Below are 17,612 nucleotides of genomic sequence, written 5' to 3'. Positions count from 1 at the left end.
AGGGGGTAAACTCCAGATTTTTATGTTTTTTCATTGAAATTCGGGGGTCGCGGCCCCCAAACCCCCTTCCTGGGTCCGGCATTCTGAATTGTACACGGTTGCATGCTCTGATGTTTTAGCTGCAAAACAAAAGTTATCCGAAGTAGATTGCTCCCATAGTGTCAGAGTTATAACAATTTTCCTACAAAAATGAAAATTACCTATGTTTCGTAAAAAATAATAATCACATTTTGGCTTATGATTCAACTTGTATGGTATCCAAGAACATGAAACATGTTTCATTCTCTTGAGAAATGTCCATTCTTTGAAAAGAATATACTAAAGTTTGTGCTTTCTACCCAAATTAGCAGGAGAAGGGGGGCCAACTCCAGATTTTTATGTTTATTCCATTGAAATTCGGGGGACGTACCCCCCTTACTTGGTCTGGTGTTCTGAATTGTAAACGGTTGCATGCGCTGATGTTTTAGCTGCAAAACAAAAGTTATCCGAAGTAGATTGCTCCCATAGTGCCCGAGTTATAACAATTTTCCTCCAAAGAGTGTTCGAATTTAAAATTCCCACCGAGAAGCCCGGGCGAGAGAAATTTCTCTCTCTCTCCCTCGCTCTCTCTCTCTCTCTCTCTTTCTCCTCCTGCCATCACTGGTTGTGTTGCACATAAAAGGGGCCTAAAAGTTGAGGCCGAAACTTACGAACGAGATTCCCTGTTCCCGTGCAGAGTTCCATAACGATATATTTAAATAAATAAATAAAAAAAAATCAATGAAGACAAAATTCACTGACTTTTTTTGACACCTCAAATTCCCTAACTTTTCCCGGTTTTCCAGGTCTGTCGCCACCCTGCTTACTGTGCATAAACTGGACTTAAAACACCAAATCAATCAATCAATCAATCAATCAAATATCTGTATCATCAAAACGGAGTATGGAGTGTGTGATTTCAGTAGCAGCCAACTAACACTTCAACATATTTTAACAGATATAGAAAAAATGTAGTATTTCTGTGATATTTCTAAACTGTATGTAATTTAATGACCCTTTCCTCCATACATAATTTGCCTTCATTTAACACTGTTAAACTTTCGAACAATGGACTTGGTTAACGAAGCCTGTCCTGATTACCCGTGAGCCCCTCCTGGAGATCAATTCTAGTTACCGGCCTGCCTGCACATTCCCCAGATCTAACATCTTAAGAGAACTTTTACCATCAGAAACATTTGAAGAGAATGATGCATGCACTAAAAGTCCGTGATATTGACCATTGCTGCTTGCGATGATGTTCCACCTGGTACATTGCCAAATGTTCTATGTGAGTGTGAGAGACGTCAATGAGTGTACTCACAGGAATATTGACAACATTATAATGTGCATATATCATAAGTGAAAGATATGTGTATAACATTTTGCTGGCTAAAGATACGTTGGAAAACCTTCGTCACTTCATTTCTCATGAAATTCTAGCCTGATTTGATATATCACATCACCTCCTTTCCATTGAAATGTTTACGTTGAATTCAATATGGCAGTCAACAATATGCCAGACCTGCGTTAGACACACACACAGCTAGGGATCTCCTTGTTCTTATCCTATTTCTCTCATGACCAGGATACCTCCATTACATTTTGTAGGTGTTAAGGGGCTTTTGACTTGTCATAGTTCATGTAATGAGGCTTTTATCAGTCACATAGTTACACATATTGTTTTGTATCTTCTGATCCCATTGCAGTCCCAGAATGATTTTTTGATATGTTTTAGAGTATGGCTCGAGGGACCAAATATATTTTTTCACGATATTTGGTGATGACATGTTTTAAGATATTCAGGGTCAAATGTCAAGGTCACATGACAAAATTATATTTTTATCCAAAAGGTAGGCTTGTTATACCTATATCACTGGAAAGCTTGTTCAACTGCCTGTACAATAAGCTTTTTTGAGCTTCCTAGGTGAAATAGGGGAAGAGTTACAGCACATTTAGTACAGATAAGCAGGCTCAAAAAGGGCAATTTATGCGAACTTTGACCTTGAATAATTTAACAATTACAAGACAAACGAAACTAAAAATTTTCATAGTTACTAAGTTCCATGCATAGTTTGAACTCCCCAAATTTCATGAAAATATGAGGTGGTCAGGTTGTGGGCTGTGTTGATTTCATATGGGATGACTCATACCCTAATAAGAAGAAATTATACTTTTGAAAAGTAATATGAAAATAGAATATGGAAAATTTAGAATTACAAGACACTAAGCACCAAGAAAAGTACAAAAATGTAAAAATACTATTAGAGAAAGCCATAAAGAAACAAAAATCATATATTTTCAGTAAACAAATAAATAAGTCTGTAAATAAACAAAAATCAATTTGGAAAATTGTAAACAATCACCATGTATCAAATACAAACAATGATAAAGCAAACATAGAAGTCATTAAGGATGACACTGAAGTAATTGGCCCAAATATCATATGTAACTTATTCAAAAAATATTTTATAAATTTGATCAACACAAACCGAGAGATGAATATAAATGACAAAACACTAAAGATCCCAAAGCACAAAGATCAGCCAAATAGTATATACAGGGTGAAGAGAAACTATAGGGATAAACTTCAGGAGGTGATTCCTGACAGGTAAAGGAACAAAAAAGTTCATATCAACGTATGTCCGGAAACGCATATTTGACAAGGTAGATGGCACTGAAGATCGACATCATCCTCTCATAACAACACTCAAGTGTGCTTTTTTGTGTTGGAGATTGTGTGATTGGAGCTACGTCGAAGCCCCATGGTCTGTTATTCTTACAAGGAACAAGCCGAGATGGTCTTCGTATACGGTCAAGCAGATGGAAACGGTCGAGAGGCCCACCAGCATGCATGATGTAAGTCAAGCGATGGTGTTGTGTATCCTGTACGAAAACCGCTACTATCCCTATCACCTGCAACGTGTGCAGGGATTATCCAGCGGATTTTCCACCAAGGGAAAGGTTTTGTCACTGGTTTTTGCAACAGGCCACCACCATATTGGAATTTCTGTCGTCAGTCCTCTTCAACGACGAAGCGACTTTTGGTAGAGATGGCATCGTCAACCTACACAATCGTCATCTGTGGGCTACAGCCAATCCTTGGGAAATGGTTGAATCGTCTCATCAGCAATGGTTCAGCATCAATGTATGGGCAGGGTTTATTGGCGACCACCTACTTTGACCCTTTGTTCTTCCACAACGCCTTAACGGACAGACGTATCTGGACACTTGCATTGGATCCCATCGAGGCCACTTTGAGCACTTGTTCTAACATGGATGAAAGTCATGCCATGTAATGTGTACCAGTACTAATTGCTTTTTTGCAGACTCACCGTCCATTTCCAGAAATATGTTGATATGAACTTTTTTGTTCCGTTACCTGTCAGGAATCACCTCCTGAAGTTTGTCCCTATAGTTTCTGTTCACCCTGTATATCCCAGAAGTAAGTGCCGATGAACTAAAAAAAAGTCATACAAGGTTGAAAAAAAATCTCATGGACCTGATGAATGGTCAGCTGAACTTATTAAATCCTGTTCAGAATATATTATAGAACACCTGCTGTGGCAGTCAACAATTCAATAAAAGATGGTGCATTCCCCAAAGTTCTAAAAAACAGCACAGTGATACCCATATTCAAAAAAGGAGCTGAAACAGACATTGAAAACTACAGTCCTATCTCCCTAACATCTATCTTTTCCAAGATACTGGAAAATATTGTATAAAGTTTTGTAAAAAATGTAACATAATAAACAGAAACCAGCATGGATTCCAGAAAGGGAAATCAATAAACACAGCTCTACTGCAGTTAATAGATTATATAACGGAAACATTAGAGAAACACGAAGCTGCAAACACTATATATCTAGATCGTTCCAAGCCATTAGACAGGGTAAAACATTGACTTGCTTATGGTCAAACTAAGCAACATAGGAATAAGAGGGACAGCTTATGATCTTATCCAATCTTATCTACAGGACAGAATGCAATTTACCCAAATAAGCTACAACATACATGGTATAGTCACTAACTTTAAATCACAAAGTAGGAAAGTGTTAATGGGGATACACCAAGGATCAATCCTGGGGCCCTTGCTCTTTATTCTGTACATAAACAATGTACCAGAATACCAAACCAACAAAATTATCACCTATGCAGATGACACAACAATGTTTACCAGAGGTATCGATCCTACAAAGCTTCAAATGAACACTTTTATCACCATAAACCAACTGACACAATACCTAACTTCACACGGATTAATAATAAACAACAACAAAACAAAATTTATGATATTCAATAAAATCCGAAACATGGTTTTTGCGTCACAAACACTATGCATAGACAAAGTGCTCATAGAAACTCTATCTTCAGTAAAGTTTTTGGGAATAAAACTAGATGAAAAATTAATGTGGGAAGAACAAATTAACAACATCTGCAGTAAACTATCATCTAATCTATACCTGCTAAAACAAGTGGCTGAATATAATTTAACAGAAATTAACAAATGCATATATTATGGACTAATTTACCCAATGTTGAACATGGCATAATAATACTTATAATATATCTTATAATAATACTGTCAGAATACTGAGACTTCAAAAGAGAGCACTTAGAATAATGTACAAAACTTCAAAAGAGAGCACTTAGAATAATGTACAAACTAAGCTGTAGGGAATCTTGCAAAAAGTTATTCAAGGAGGAACAAATAATGACAATATACTCCCTATACATCTATAAAGATATAACGTTTGTTCTAAATACTAGAAGCATGACTAAAATTAACCAATTACACAACCACAATAAAAGAAGGAAAGATAATTATTACCCGAACCAACACAGACTCAATATCTTAAAACAATCACCAATGAATGCCGGGAAGATATTCTACAACCAGCAGCATCATAACATAAAACTTTTATCTCCAAAAAATGAGCAAATACAAACAACAAAAAAAATTGACAGAGCTCTCTACAGTCTCACAGAATTCATGGAACAAGACAATATAACTTAGAAACATGTTCAATGTGTATACCCTTCACAAGCAAACCTCATGATAGTTGAACTAAACAGCCCCCTGCTTGATATTCCAGCATAATAGTAGTGTTATTTGTGCTACAACCATTTCGATAAATGATGAACACCCCTCAGGCAGATTTGGCTACACTTAAAACTTGCTCAACATGCCCATATGAGCTTTTTGCTCAAGTGTGGTACTCCGTCTAATCCAAGATTTCTGTAAAAATGCCCTCGGGAAGTTCCTGTGAAATGATGAGCCCCCTCAGATTGATTTGTCCACACTTACAAAAGGCACTTCTGTCAGATTGTTGTCCATAAATTTGTTAAAAATATGCCCCTCTTGATTTTTTTTTTGCCCACACCTAAAACTAAGCCAAGATGCTCATAAAACCCACACCCACACATATTTACTTCCGGTCCACTTCCGGTCCACTTGTGGCCCACTTGTGACCTACTTCTGGTTTATTTCTATTGCATCATGTTGTGCAATAAATTATTAGACATGTGTTGTTTTCTGACTGGTTGGTTATGACATAATGTGATGATGTGTTATATTCTGATTGGCTTATTGTTTCAGATTTTTTCAATGCGGTCTGTGCTTAGGCTATATAAAGAGATTTTGCATTGCATATCAGCCAGTATTGTGAGAGTTGTTGAAGAGTAAGGGTGTGTTGTTGCAGTGTTGCTTATATTTTTAAACACAAAAATATTTTTATATAAATACCACAGCCAAAAATATTAACACACACACACACACACACACACACACACAAATCACACTGCTGAACCCAACTGATATTTTTTATTAAGCATAGAATTTTGATTTGGACACCAGGAAATCTTATATAATAAACAACAACAAAAATGCCAAATCAAAAATATTGTAATCAATGCAATAAGAATATAACCAGCCCCAATTGGGCCAGGCATCAAAGGAATTGTAATCCAGACAAATGCAGAACTCCCACAAAAATATGCCCTAAATGCCATAGAAAATATAGCATGGAATACTTCACTTACAAACATAAAGGTACTTGCTCTGCACAGTCATCAACATTGCCCCCTCAACCATCTACATCTGGTCTGAAAAGGAAGCATGAAACACCTGTTAATGCTGGACCGGCAAAGCAGCCACGCTATGCACCACCTATCCATAGCAGTTTTAACGGCCAATTAAGGGATCACCGTTTTGTATCAGAGCCAAGATGTGACATTAAGAATTTTTTGAACAGTATAAATCCAGATGTGCAGGCAATTCTAAATGCACAAAATGGCTCTTATAAGCTGTCCCTCAAATTGTTTACACAATATAAGAAGCCAAATGGCACAAAATTTACACAGCCCCACATAACAGAAACTGTACCGGTATATTCAAATGCAAATTCAGACAAAATAATAAGCAGTTTGATAGATCAATTGAATATTAAACACTCTGAATTTGCTGGAAAAGAGTCTGGATGGAGCCTATGCGGGTCTTCACACAAGTTATATATTAATATTTCTGAATTCAACCCATTACAAGGATCTACATATTTGCCATTACCTGCCAATATCAAAAACAAAACAGCCGTGGTTAACATAAAAAATAATGATGAGAAATGCTTTTTGTCGTGTATTTTAGCTGCTTTGTATCCAGTTTCAAGGAATCCTGAGAGAATAAGTTATTATAAACAGCATGAAAATGATTTTGATGAAGCAATGGAGGGTTTAGAATATCCAATGTCTGTTCAGAATATTGATAAATTTGAAAAAAAGGCCAGGAATATCAATGGTAAACAATTATCTATTAATGTATTTATTTGTTCTACTGGCCGTGGCAATTGCTTGATAGCACCTCTCAGAATCAGTACATTTGATGATGATTCTGCTGTTCCGATTGATCTGCTCTTAATTGAAGGGGATGATACACACCATTATACTCTGATACATAATCTTGAAGCTTTAGTCAGAAAACAACTAGACAAAACTCATAGAATATTCAAGTTGTGCAGAAGATGTTTGTCTGTATTTGATGGTCAAAAAATGGTGAATGGTGTTTGTGAACAGAATGCAGAAATTGCTAAAAACAAGTTAATTGAACATTTAAAATACTGTGGCAACCATAAACCTGTTCATATGCTTATGCCTAACCCAAGTGAAAATGCCAAATTCAAAAAGTTTGAAGCCTTGTTGGAACACCCAGCATATATAGTCTGTGATTTTGAATCAAACCTCAAACCTCTTGCATTCTGTAGCCCAGATCCTGATGAATCTTCAATTACATCATACCAGCTACATGAACCTTCTAGTTTTTATTATGTGGTTGTACAGGATGGGGTTGTTAGTAAAGAAGATTTATACATGGGAGCAGATGCCATCAAAGAATTTGCAGATAGAATAGAAAATGAGTGCCATGACATAGCATCTAATATCTTATTAAAATCAAAACCCATGTTGCCTTTAACAGAGGATCAGATTGAAGATTTCAACAATGCAGAAAAATGCCCGGTATGTGATTCTGAATTTTCAGATGCAAATATCAAGGTGAAACACTATTCTCATACAGATGGTAAATTCTTAATGGCCCTGTGTAATAGCTGTAATATTAAGATCCAGAGACCAAAATTTGTCCCTATATTTTGCCATGGTGCATCCAATTATGATTTTCATCATTTGATCAGGTACGAGGGGTTTGACAAGCAGAATTTAAATATTTTAGCTGAAAATAATGAGAAATATATTGCCATTAGCAAAATAATTAAAGTTAATGGTGTTCCTATTCACTTAAGATTTCTTGATTCATACAGAATTCTGTCTGCTAGCCTGGCTACACTGGCCACTCAATTATCTGATGATCAATTCAAAATCACATGTGCTTTGTTTCCAAATCAGGAGCTGAAATTAATTAGGCGAAAGGGTGTATATCCATATGATTATGTTACAGATTTTTCTAAATTTGATGAGTGTTCTCTGCCACCACAACAAGAGTTTTACAGCAAAATCAGAGGATCTGGAATCACTGATGAAGATTATCACCATGCCCAGTTGATGTGGAACAATTTAAAATGCCAGACATTTGGTGATTATCACAAGGCTTATTTAAAACTTGATGTGACCCTCTTAGCTGATATACTGCAGGCATTCAGAAAATCTTCCATGCAAAATTATAAGCTGGATCCAATGTATTTTTACAGTGCTCCGGGCCTAGCATGGTCTGCAATGTTTTTAAACACTAAAATGCAATTGGATCTGATCCAGGATCAAGATATGTATCTGTTTATGGAACAATGTATAAGAGGAGGCATGGTGCAATGTTCTCAGAGATATGCCAGAGCAAATAACAAATATATTCCTGATTATGATCCAGCACTGCCATCAAATTATATACTGTATGTAGATGCCAATAGCCTCTATGGTTATGCTATGATGAAAAAACTGCCATATGCAGGGCTTGAGTGATATGATGATTTCAATATTGAAGATCTTAAGGATTTTGATGACAGTAACTATGGCCTGTTCTTAGAGGTTGATCTGACAATTCCTGATGATTTACACAACACATTTTCTGATCTGCCCCCAATTCCTGAGGTTGAGTGCTCATCTGGCTCTAAACAGAAGAAATTGATGATGACTCTAGAGCCGAAACAGGATTATGTCATATATTAAAAAAACCTCCAGTTCCTGATGCATCATGGTGTTCAAGTGATCAAAGTTGGAAAAGTTTTGAGGTTCAGGCACTCAAGATGGTTGAAACCATATATTGATACAAACACAGAGCTTCGAACATCTGCAATGAGCCAATTTGATAAGACCTTGTTTAAATTGATGGTCAATTCAGTGTATGGCAAAACAATTGAAAATGTCAGAAAACATATTGATGTTAAAATAATTACTGACCCCAGCCGGAGCAAAAAATTGATAGCAAAGCCAAACTTCAATTACAGAAGAATTTATGATGAAAATATGGCACTTTTCAACATGAAAAAAACAAAGATTAAGTTTGATAAGCCTATTTATGTAGGGGCTGTGATATTGGAATTGGCCAAATTACACATGTTAAAATTGTTTTATAATGTGTTGAAGCCTTTTTATAAGGATCGTGTAAAACTGATGTACATGGACACACATAGTTTTGTTCTTGATATTCAAACAGAAGATGTTTATCAAGATATAGCACAGCCTGAATTGTTTAAATATTTTGATACCACTGAACATTCAAAAATTAAACCCCACAACAAAAAGGTGCCTGGCAAGTTAAAAGATGAGACACTTGGTGATGTTATTGTGGCATTTGCTGGGTTAAGGGCCAAGATGTACAGTTTTGAAACATGTAGTGGCGCTGTTGCCAAAAAGGCCAAGGGCATTGGCAGAGTGACTGTAGACAAAGAGCTTGAATTTGAAGATTACAAAAATTGTCTCAAATCATGTAGCACAATCAGAACATCAGAATCCAGAATTCAGAGTGTGGATCACTTGTTGACTACAAATATTGTAAGAAAAGTGGCTCTGGACCCACATGATGATAAGAGATGCATTTTGTCATGTGGCATACATACTCTACCATGGGGTCATTGTGATTTGAAAAGTGGTAATCAATGCCCAATTACAGAGCATGATTTGAAATAAATAAACATGCCTATGAACTTATTTGGGTTCAAAAAACAGGCTATTATGGACCTGCCAACACCACAACCCTCTTCTGATATAATATCTAAACTAAGTGCTTTGTTAATTATTCATCTGAACAGCATACTTACAGATGTTGATGATGAAACAGGTAAAACATTGTACATATTTAACAATAATTTAAATTATTACCAATTACCTGTGGGTGGTCAATTGCAATTTATTACAACCCCTGAGGGTAATGTCAAGATTTCAGTAGGGAGAAATATTTATAGAATTAAGCACTCAAACATGGTTTCTGGCACTGTATATACTGTTTCTGCTGGTGACTGCTTATACAAATGTTTGGAAAGGACCCGGGGAAACATGATATTTCGGAGGGTGGTTCTTGGAATTTGACAGTGATCAGAACGCTACATTTTAAAAGTAGCTTTGCTACAGCTACAGCTATTCTTCCAAAATGTAGCTTCGCTACAGCTTCAGCTACATTTACCAAAAAGTAGCTAGCTACGCTACTCCTGTTCGCTACTCGCTTTTTTTCTACTTTTTGCGCTACTTCTGGATAAAAAACTTAAAAATAACCATGTGGATATTAAAAAAAATTCCCTACTACTGGTAAATAGATTATGTTATTTATTATCACGATTCCCGTCATTTGATAATTTTGATAGCAGTGTTACTTCAGTTACTTATTTTTACTATAGTTTCTGAGAATAACATACCTATGCAAGTGGCATTTCAATTCAAATTTGATTTATGAATATTGCAATTAGGGTGTTACCCAAATTAATGATTACAACTATACACAAATGAAATTTGGTAGGATTACGTATTTATGTTCACATCAACATATTTTTCTTGAGAATAAATATTTCATTTTTTAATAGACTGATATGAAGGCAGCATTTTGAATGAAAAGTACCTGGGGTCCTTTGTTTACAAAAGGACTCCAGGTTCGATAACCAGCAGAGGCACATAGTGGCTTGGATCCAGTCTCGATCAGCTTATCTATGATAAAATGGAATCAAAACAAAAACTAGGAAAGATGCCAAGTTGGGAGGATGGGATCCTCCTGCTCCACCATTCCCCACATTGCTCATTATTCATCATTCTTCCTCGTTCTCACAATTAGCCAAAAGTGGCAGAAAGCGACTATAGATAAGAGAATAATTAAACAAACCATTCATTCTCATTGTCATGATTGAGAAGAGTTGAAGAATAGATGAGGAGGTAAACAGAAGAGGACACATGGGTGGTGGACTATATCAAAGCCTTCGAAAATTAATATGGAACAGGGATGTACCTATGAAATGCAAGAAGGTAATATATAACACATACTATGTGCCAATAATTACATGACATAGAGAGGCAAGAAAAAGATGCAGGCAGTGGAGATGAAATTTTTAAGGAGGCTATGGGAGAAGACTAGAGGGGATAGAATAAGGAATGAGGAGATCTGACAGATAGTGGGTGTGGTGAAGCTTCAGGACAGGATAGATCAGGCACGGATGAGATGGTTCGGGCACATGAAGAGGATGGATGCAGAAAGACTACCAGTAAGAGATTATAATGCACAAGGAGTGGGAATAAGGACAAGGGGGAGACCAAGATGTCTGTGGAAATAGCAGATAGTGGAGAGTGTTAGGAGAAGAGGACAAGATTGGAACACCTTGGAAAGAGAGGAGTGGTTGAAGACCAGGAAATAATGGAGAGGCAGTCAGAGGCAGGAAATGGCGAAGGATAATGATGATGATGTCATGATTAGCAATGGTTACAGAAAAGTGACGCAATGGTAGGAAAAATACATAAATTTGAAAACTATGTATATTAACTAAAGAAAACTGCAGGAAAGTCAATAACTCGTACGTACTTTTTACAATATGATAAAATATATTGAGGAAACTGTTGTGTAAACCCGAGTGTTCTAAACATATTGTAATTTTAAAATTTGTGAACAAATATTATCGTGAAAATAATTGTAATTCCAGAAACTGTATCATTTTTATAACAATAATTTCTTGCTGGTGAGATCCTATATACTGACAATGATCAATGCTGTTAACGTACTGAACCATTTATTGCTGGCACTATTCCTTTGTCAGTGCAGTGGAAAATCCATCGCTCGTTTTTGCACCGCAAGTCGTGTCTTACACAGCAATTAATGACATTTTGGTGTCTCTTACACCATGGATATCCACAGGATTTGTTCCGGGGGTGATGGAAACGAGGCTCTTTTTTCCAGCGGTGCAGCAAACGAGGCATGTTTCTCCCCAAAATAGTGATACACCTCAAAAAAAGTAGCTGTTAGCTGGAATATATTCATATATGTCAGTTAGTTATCTGGATATCTGAATTATTCAGATACTAATTAAATAAGATGCAGATATCTATAATGTACAATCTAGATAATCTCTATTTCCATGTAATAGACTTTGTCTTTATGAACCTCCTGCAAAATTAAAGGTTACTGTCGATTTTTTCTGATGCTGTTGCCACATTCAAAATTCACCTCAAAATGCTGAGAGAAAATGTAGCTGTAGCGAAATTTTCGCTACAGGAATTTTGTAGCTTAGCTACAGCTACAACTACAATTTTCAAAATGTAGCGTTGCTGCAAGTAGTGCACTACTTCTGACCACTGGAATTTGATCACAGCTGCAGACCTAACCAACTTCCAGTTTCTTCCTACACGCTTGGAAATGGGCCTAGTGGCAGGAGGGAAAATGTCAGAAATAAAGAATAATAGCTGCGGAAAACAGATGGCATTGATACTTTATTTCTAATGTTTTATAGTGTTCGCAAGAGCCGCCGTGGTCTAGTTTGTCGACCCCCATGGCAAGTGGTGAGTGCAGCACATTATGATGCCAGGGAACTCGGGTTCGAATCCCAGTTCAGACATGGATATTTGTCTGTCCTCAATGAACAAGTCGAGATTTGACATTAATTGAGATGAGGTCTGTGTGGGAAAATCTGCTGCTTAAGGGATTCCCTTTGGAGAAAAAAAAAGTCAGCAGGGTGTCTGATTGCCACGAAGGAGACCTGGGTTTAATACCCATGGTGGGTGATCTAAGGTTGGAATTTTCCTGGCCTTGTCCCCGCATAAAGGGGTTTTCCCAGACTCAAATCAATGGGCACCTAGGGGCTAAAGATGGCTGGAGTGTGGTACTGATCATATCACCTCCAAAAGAGTCAAAATCGAGAATGTGTAGAGCCCTACCCTCATGTTCTCTAACTGTGCCTTCATGACATGGTGGTGCTACATGCACGGGGAATTTTACCTTTTTATAGTGTTTGAAATGGAACTGAAATAATATATTGGCATAAACACTTGTACTTTGTGCCTGAAATGTTTCATTGCATTAGTATATGTGAATAGAATAGAATAGTATCGCCTTTAAAGAGGGCATTATTTCGGCCTCACGGGCTGATCTTACAACAAACCCTTGTAAAATACATATTGCAATTGATATTTTACACAACACTTTCTGAAAATCAGTTTCACAGTAGAAAATTTAAAATATAGAAAAATAATAAACATATACATATAGTGATAATACAGGGAGGTTATTGCAGCATGCCACCGCTTCAGCATCGGCCGTTTGCCGGCCCAGTCATGCAACAGGTGCCGGCAAATTGCGTAACAGATAGCCCGTAACAGAAACCGCTTGTTTTGTAATGTTTCCACTTTTCACAATTACAGTTACAATTACAATTGAAATAAGCACGTACCTTGTCGCACGGATGCAGGAAAAGGTGTCCTCCCAAATACAAATATTTCCGGCACCTTATTTCTGACATCTAATCTTAGATTAGACATCGCTACTTTATCCTCAGTTGACAGAAAGGGAAGACAGCATCCCGGCGCATAAAGCAAACCGAAAGCGTAAAATGATATTTAAAAGTAATAATAATGATGATCACTAACCTCCTGTGTTATAAGAGATGTTGAAAATGACTTCCTTCAACAGCAATACAACACGTTTCTTAGGTTCAAGAGATCCTGTCTATCGTAATCCCTGACCACTTTTCTGCAAGAATTCGTTTTCACGTAATTATCGTACATAAAAACTCTATGTTCAAGACTATATTTGTTTAACGACATAAGTAATGAATGAATAACAATTAACACACAATAAAGCACTAGCACACCAACTCAATAACACAGTATAAACAAAACGCGTACTGATAAACGCGAACAGAAGTGAACATGAATGAGCGTAGACTCACTGTCTGGTAGCCGACAGTGTTGCTAACCATTTTTCGGCAATGTCCCTACAGACGTAGTCAAAATGTCCCTACAACTGACCAAATGTCCCTACGCCAAGTAAAGTGACTAAAAAAAAAACACCTCATGAGCATGCAAACAGAAGATAAAATATACACATTTACTTACCAAATCTTTCTGCTCGGTGCTTCCACAATTAATGAAGGAGCGAATTTACAATACAGGACCTCTCCCCGATTTTTTGTAATATTTCGCATACTCACTAATTGAGGCCTCCTAATCACGAATTTGAAGTTAAAATTTGGGGGGTCACGTGTAGAAATTGCAAAATAAGTGACATTGAGTGGTCCGCGATCGGCACGATTGCTTATTATTTACCGGAAGATTTTGTGTTTCCAATACTTAAAAAACGAAATATACATTCCTGATATTACTACGACCCCAAATTTTAACTATGTTTGCCTATCCTAACCTAACCTAACCGTACCTGAATGGTTCGTGGGGCTATCCGTCAATGGTTTGTTGGGCTACCCGTGCATGTTTTTTTCGAGCCCAAATTTTAACTATGTTTGCCTAACCTAACTTAACCTAAACTTACCGAGAATGGTCAGTGGGGCTATTCCTGAATGGTTTTGCGGTAATTGTGATTACGAACCGATAAAAAATATTATTTTCGTAGCACTTTAACGGCAAACGTTCATCATCGAAGGCCATTTTCGTATCCTGCAATTTTATGATTGATGTACTGTTGCCAAATTCACCTGTAATCAAATCAGTTCTTCTACATCGTGATTGTCGCTGTCACATGTAAGCACGTTCTTTGGGCAATATACTGAAATCCATAAGTTTATTAATTAGCCCACAGCCATCCTCCTGCACACTCCACCTAACAATCTGTACAACATTAACAACTTTTTTACTGTTCTCTTCCGCCATTCTTACACGATCCATGCTCTCCAAGTATGAAATCAACAGTGTGGCAACGCTGTAGACAGCGTAACTAATTTTAATTTGTTCATATCAACAAATATGGCTACCATACTTGTATACGGAGAATCATTGCGAGAATTGAAAAGCTTATTTTACAACTTCTACACGTTAATGAACATTTTTTCCCCCTCACCCCAACATGTTAACTTGAGATAAATAATCACGAATAATTATTTCGTGAGTATAAGACGTAGCATAGAAATTACAGAATGGTCCGGTATTGTAAATTCTTGCCTTAATGAATAATAGGGGTGTGCTGGACAGAATTTTTTGGGTCGGGACGGGATCGGGACGGTAATTTTTTTAAATCCCGACATTCGGGACTGAAAAATTTGCAATTTCCCGACCAAGTCGGAAAATTTTCTGGACGGGAAATGTTCGAAATTTCCCGAAGCACTGGAAATCTCGAATTTTACAAGTCATTTTCACTTTAAGTGATTGTTTTTGCATTTCTAGAATAAAAACTTACAACTTTCGATAAGTTCCAGAAACTTACAAGGCAGAAAACGTCGAGAATTAACGACTTTTTAAAGTAAAGGATCCCGCACACCCCTAATGAATAACGTTGAGTCGTTTACTGTTGATTATGTTATTTGAAGTCATACATGCTGCTGCTGTGAAGAGATAGATGTTGGTTGGTGATGCTGTATTTCCTGCATTCTTTAACAATTTTGGTCCCATTTTATTTCCCTTTTTTGTTTTTGTATCACTTAACATTGAAAATATTCTTTCCGTTTCCGCGTTAGAATGCGGCAATGTTAGCACTATTTTCGCGAGAGTGGAAATGTTTTCAAAAAGGAACTTGCCTTGAAAGTTTTTGGTAACCGATAACATGTTCCAAAATTCTGATGGAGATCTGTTAGTTAGTTCTTTTTTCTCCTCCTCGCTAAAGTATCCAGATAAACTAATTCATAAAATGTAATTTACCAAGATTGAAAAAAGTACCTACGTTTTCCCTCATTTGGCAAAATCTGTCCCTACGTTCCTACGCGGGCGAAATTTAGTGAAAAGTCCCTATGCGTAGGGACATGTCCCTACGGTTGGCATCACTGCCGACACGTGCAGTATGAAGCGCCATCTCGCGGCTGACAACTCACCCAACCCCCGATAAGCTGCAGGCGCTGTCGCGACAACTGAGAATAAAGTAGCGATGACTAATCTAAGATTAGACGTCAGAAATAAGGTGCCAGAAATATTTGTATTTGGGAGGACACCTTTTCCTGCATCCGTGCGACAAGGTACGTGCTTATTTCAATTGTAATTGTAACTGTAATTGTGAAAAGTGGAAACATTACAAAACAAGCGGTTTCTGTTACGGGCTATCTGTTACGCAATTTGCCGGCACCTGTTGCATGACTGGACCGGCAAGCGGCCGATGCTGAAGCGGTGGCATGCTGCAATAACCTCCCTGTAGCTGTCTAAATGATAGGTTTAATAGTTAATTGGTATAAATTGCATACATCCACAACCCAAAATCTGGAAACGTGGGCCAACCTGCATGTGAAGTGGTTAGCATAGTGTGCTAAAACACTGCGAACCATTGGTTCAAAACCAGGCCAGAGCATAGGAGTTCCTTGTGAGTGGCCATTCAACAATTTCATCTAATCCCCATTCTTTATCATTGCCGCAATTATCCAAACGTAGCAGAAAGGGACAAATAATAACCAAGTTAATCAGTCAATCAACGGATACTCTGATTTAGGATACAGATCCAGGTAACCGGTTTTGGTTACTCCAAACTTTACATTGTTGACAATCTCTAGTATATATGTGCGTAATCATGTATTTATACGCAGACCTTCCCAATGACATAGTGGTGATGTTGTCGCCTTGTAATCAAGGAGCCCCGAGGTCAATCGTGGTAGAGACACATTGTGGTTCAGATCCCATTTTAAACCATATGCTGGCTAGCCTTTCTGTGCATAAAATGAATTAACAAACAAACTCAACGTGTTATTTACATATAAAGAATGGTCCGTATCTACATTCAGAATGGAAGAATCGGCAATAGTGTATTTAACATCAACAATAATAATGAGACAACCAGCCCTGTTACAGAAACACCACTGCTTCAGATACAAAATTTACCCTTGTGATAAGTTGACTCATACTCTTGCACCACATCCCAGCTTCATATTTTTGTGGGATCAGAACATTTTACCAATTTCATTCCACCATTTCCAGTCTAAAATTTAAAAGGTACCCAGCTAGAAGTTCAAAAGACATGTTGCTTTCTGTTCGTCTTCTAAATCTGTTGTATGTTGGGTCGAAACTACCCGCCATATTCTTTATTCTTTCTACAAGGTCATTAGGCCACTGCAACCGGGAGCACTTGCAGTGACCGTGCCGGCCGAAGCAGAGTTGCCCTGTCAAGAAAATTGGGGGGAAAATGTGATAAAAAAGCATTGATTTTTGGGACGTTGATGCAGAAAATGAAAATATTAGTCAGTGGTTTTCTAGAAACATCCTTTCTCAATGTTGTTAAAATTTGAAAATTTTCTGTCAACTGGTTCTTGAGATAATCGTGACCAAAGTTTCCCCCATAAGCTTGCATCGAAAATGCTCAAACTTTTCGCCGGGGTAGGAGATCGCCTTAATTTCCTTTCTTCTCCCAGGTGAGTTCTGGTAGTTAAATGTCCTCTTGCTGAGCGTAATGTACTACAAAGTCAGGAATTATATGTTCGAACCATGATTAAGGCATTTGTCATCATTCATTCATCCTCATCAACATGATTAATCGAAGAGGCAAACAGTGA

At 37.3% G+C, this 17,612-nt stretch overlaps 1 protein-coding gene across 1 annotated transcript in view; it reads right to left on the bottom strand.

The window, feature by feature from the left end:
* Positions 1–17,077: 17,077 nt before the first annotated feature.
* Positions 17,078–17,612, bottom strand: part of LOC145997238 (uncharacterized) — a 309,232-nt gene continuing 308,697 nt past the window's right edge. The window contains exon 5 of the mRNA XM_083134059.1: positions 17,078–17,222. Within this exon, the coding sequence (XP_082990185.1) occupies positions 17,165–17,222 (58 nt within the window). The 3' untranslated portion in view covers positions 17,078–17,164. The remainder of the gene's footprint in view (positions 17,223–17,612) is intronic.

Source organism: Lepisma saccharinum, chromosome 13 (genome assembly GCF_977018435.1).
Source record: "Lepisma saccharinum chromosome 13, izLepSacc3.1, whole genome shotgun sequence".
Lineage (NCBI taxonomy): Eukaryota > Metazoa > Arthropoda > Insecta > Zygentoma > Lepismatidae > Lepisma > Lepisma saccharinum.
Note: the sequence above shows the minus strand (reverse complement) of the source record. Positions and strands in the feature narration are given on the sequence as shown.